We start from the raw sequence: 4,004 nt of genomic DNA on the forward strand, positions 1-4,004 counted from the left end.
GGAGGGAAGACGAAGAAGGAGGAGGGAGAGGAGGAGGAGGAGGTATCGATCGGTTGGAGAGAAGGTGGAGAGAAGAGTCGAGTCGGAAACTCGACGAGGGAGGTTGGATCGCACGAGGATGAACTTAATTTCGTAGCGTCGACAAGGTTTCGACGCGACTTCCTCCCCCTTTTCCACCTCCTTCGGAGGACTCCCTTTGACTGTTTACGCAGTATAATTAACAACCGCGAACACGTTAAAGTGGATTCTTTGCGGCTGATTTAGCAGGGCAAACGAGATTGCCGCCGCTCCTTTCCCTCCTCCTCCTCCTCCTCCTCCGCGTTTTTGTCGCTTGCTGAAGAGGGAGGGAAGATGAACGAAAGCGATGACGATGACATCAGGATCGGGAGATTATTTCTCTGAATTATTCGATTATTTTTCGTGTGTGTTGGTTTTAATTGTGTCTTTTTTTTTTTTTTTTTTGAAGGAGAATAATTGTGAATCGAATTGGAAAAAATTAATTTTCGAAATATTTTATTTTCGAAACAGGTTTTTTTATGAAGCTAACGTCGGATGATTGGAATTGTGGAAGAGATATTGGGAGAATATGGATATTCGTGGATATGATTTTTTTTTGAATCGTGATAATTTCGAAACTTTGAACTTATACTTACCTCGAACTTCGAATTCGAAACTTTCCCCAATTTCGATCCTTCGAGTTTCGAAAACGTGGAAATTTTTAAAATACTTTTTGACGCGTTACGAATCGATCTCTCGGCTATTTCCTTTCATACGAAAAACGGAGAAGGAGGAGGAGAATATTTCGTGCTGGAAAAATTTTTCCAATCGACTCGCCGCTTTCTTCCTAACTCGTCCACAACTCGCGCGTTTGCACTCAGAGTTCACCCACTTTAGAAACGTCTCTCTTCTCTTTCGTTAGATGGGGAAGGGGGAAAGGATAAATTGATTTTTCGCGGTTTACGCGCCCGAGAAACGAGTAACGCGATCGTGATAATAATTGATCGACTCTGGCCAACAATAAGAAAACTTTACGATGGCCATATCAGGATTATCGTGATAGCCATCATCAACTTTTTACAACGTTCGTGAGAATTTGTTACGTATCTGGTCTGGAAATAGCGTCTGAATCGTGTTGTTGATTACACGGTGAAGGAAAAGCCTGGCAATCAGAATGCCAGGACTCGATGGAGACAATGGACTTGCATCACTAATATTTCGCGCTACTTTCCTTTCTCGAAGCGCAACTCTCGCCACGCACGTAATTTCAACCTCGATAACGCTCGACAAACGAATCATTTTCTATCTTTAATATTTTTTTTTTTTGAAAAAAATATTCGTTTTTTATTCGACCATTACAATTTCATTCATTTAGTTGGAATTTTCATGATTACGTGATTATAGTGATTTAAGGAAAAAAATTATTTAACTTAATTTTTGTTCTCGATTCAATCTGAGCAATTATACATCTATTAAATATCACTGAATCGTGATTAATAAGACTCCTCTTAATAATTGTGTATCCGCTTTTCATTCTTGTTCTTCTTCTTCTTCTTCAGAGATGCATCATGATATAATACTACGCGTTCGTTCAAACTTTTATACTTCTCTCGTTACATAATTAATAAAACAAAAAAGGAATAATAATCCTGGAATTTCTCGTAAAAATTTCACTTTGCTCAAACTAATTACGACCATTAATTTAAACCTGACAGACAACATGCAACAAACAACTCGTTTCCATTATTCCATTGATGTATGCATCATACACATCATACACTACACTCGTACAATAAAACGATATCCAAAACTATGGAAAAAAAATGGTCATTAAAAAAAAAGGACTCACCGACGAGCAACAGAAGGAACACGACGTATCCCAGCGAGGAGCGCAGGTTGTCGTGGACCCGCATGATCCCTTCTGTCCCACTTCCACCCTCCCCCCCCGAAAACACTTCGACAAACACAAATCCTAACAAAGACTAGGATCGAAGCGCACGACTAGGAGGAACCAGTGTCATCCTCGGCGTGTAAACACAGTGACCACAACTCGAGAGAGGGACGAAACACACACCACGGCGACGACGACGACGACGACGACGACGACGACGACGGATCGGGAATGGTAACCGGTCCTCGGGACGTGAAAGACTGGGGAAAGGCGCGTTTGTTCGGCTTGTTTGGTTGAACACCATTGACCACCTCTTCTCTTCTCCGCTCCCTGCCATTCTCGATCTCTGCTCTGCTCGGATAAGTCGTCTCCCTTCACGGTGGATCCTCTAGAAAGTAAGCCGAGCGAGCGACCGACCTTCCACCGATGACAGGACAGTTTTGATGGCGTTGGATCCATCATTCGAGGCGAACGATGACTCGAATTGATGGTGATGATCGATATTATTCTTGCTTCTTTGTTCGTTCGTTCGAAGGGTCAAGGTGGTATGGAGATGAGATAGATTATATATAGCTATATAAGTGGTGGGAGAGTAATTTTGTACGAAACAAAAAAAAGAAAGAAAATATCAGTTTCAGAAATATTATGGAATTATCGGTTGTAAAATATTTCAGCTTCATTTTCAATCTTAAAGATTTGTGTTCTCAGATCCAGGTATTCTTCATCGAGAGTTATTTATACTCGGCACGCATTGCTAAAGATGTTTCGATTTCTTAACACGCGACCCAAACTGCCGGTCGAATATCAATCAACGTATTACATCAGCCCTCCAGATTGCGTATAATTCCGCGGGGGAACATTCGTTGTGAACCGATTTCTCTATTTTTATTTCGTTTAACCATCCGAGTTGAACAGAATTGTGATGTTTTATTAAAATTCTTCGCCATGATTCGATCGAATCGATAGAATTTCCTGTATCGACATGTACGATAATCTGGAAATATATAATGGCAAATAGATGCCGCCATCTTTAAACTTTTTCTTCTTTTTTTTTAAATTTTAATTCCAGGATCAGGATTTTTCCAAATTTTTATCGCCGTTCGTCGATTTATTAGAAAAGTTTACAGCGTTTTTCGATGATAAAACTTTTAAAGGTGATTTTTTCTTTCTTAAATTTCCTTAAAATCATTATTGGAAGTTCGATCATCTTTTTAAATGAGCTCCTTTGCAAGAGTTTGGTGTAGTTTTTCAGTAAGAAAGAAAGAAAAGAAAGGTGTTCTCGCCACTTTTGAGTAAATGATTCTTTGGTCCTTGGAACGATGACCTTTGTTCCGAGGAACGTGTAAAGAATTCTTCGCATCTGATTAAATTTCAATCTCTTTCTTTCATTCTTTTAACATGTAATTTTATTTTGTTCAGGTTTTTCTTGGTACTTTATATTTTTTTTTATTCTTATTTTATTGCACGTACAAATTTTTATTACGCACAAAAGAATTCTGAAAATGTTTGAAAGTATATATTCAATTCGAATTTCTTATCAGATTCTTGAATAGATTACTAATAATTATTTTTGAAAGATACACACATCGATTTAGACACTAATCACTGTCCATTTTCATTTTTTTGCATTTCAGAAATTGAAAAATATATCCTATTCCTCGATAGGAAGCAAAAATTCCGATATTGTGGAGGGAACGGTCACTCAACATTTCACTTATCTACACGGTATCCTTCAAAATGCAGAGAAACAAATTATCGATTCATTGCGGGCGCATAAAAATTCCCGAAATAAAAATATCGACGAAATTTCCACGCAATTAAAAGAACACGAGGAACGACTGCAGTCTGCCATTGTGGTAAGAATCCCTGATATTTAATGTTTTCTTCTTATGTTATATATTTAAAGAAATGTATCATTCTTTAATTTAGAAATAAGAAGTTAATTAAATTAAAAATCGTACGTACAATTTGATGATAAAAATAAATGGCCAGAATTTGAAGATCTTTAACTTAACGCATAGGATCCATAATTTTGATCTTTCACAATTGAATATTTCACATTGTGTTAGTGAGAAAATTTAACTCATATATCATCAAATATATATATATATATATA

The 4,004-nt window shown here is 37.6% G+C and overlaps 2 protein-coding genes across 3 annotated transcripts in view; one reads left to right on the forward strand and one right to left on the reverse strand.

Annotated features, from left to right (window-relative positions):
* Positions 1-2,062, reverse strand: part of LOC102675082 — a 78,629-nt gene extending 76,567 nt beyond the window's left edge. For both annotated transcript variants that reach the window (XM_006609884.2, XM_031515318.1), the window contains exon 1: positions 1,847-2,062. In XM_006609884.2, coding sequence (XP_006609947.1) covers positions 1,847-1,910 — 64 coding nt within the window. In that variant the 5' untranslated portion in view covers positions 1,911-2,062. The remainder of the gene's footprint in view (positions 1-1,846) is intronic.
* Positions 2,063-3,103: 1,041 nt separating this feature from the next.
* LOC102674950 (RING finger protein 17) overlaps positions 3,104-4,004 on the forward strand; it is a 10,873-nt gene continuing 9,972 nt past the window's right edge. Inside the window, exons 1-2 of the mRNA XM_031515319.1 lie at positions 3,104-3,139; positions 3,523-3,744. Coding sequence (XP_031371179.1) covers positions 3,104-3,139; positions 3,523-3,744 — 258 coding nt within the window. The remainder of the gene's footprint in view (positions 3,140-3,522; positions 3,745-4,004) is intronic.

This window comes from Apis dorsata, unplaced genomic scaffold (genome assembly GCF_000469605.1).
Source record: "Apis dorsata unplaced genomic scaffold, Apis dorsata 1.3 scaffold_62, whole genome shotgun sequence".
Taxonomy (NCBI): domain Eukaryota; kingdom Metazoa; phylum Arthropoda; class Insecta; order Hymenoptera; family Apidae; genus Apis; species Apis dorsata.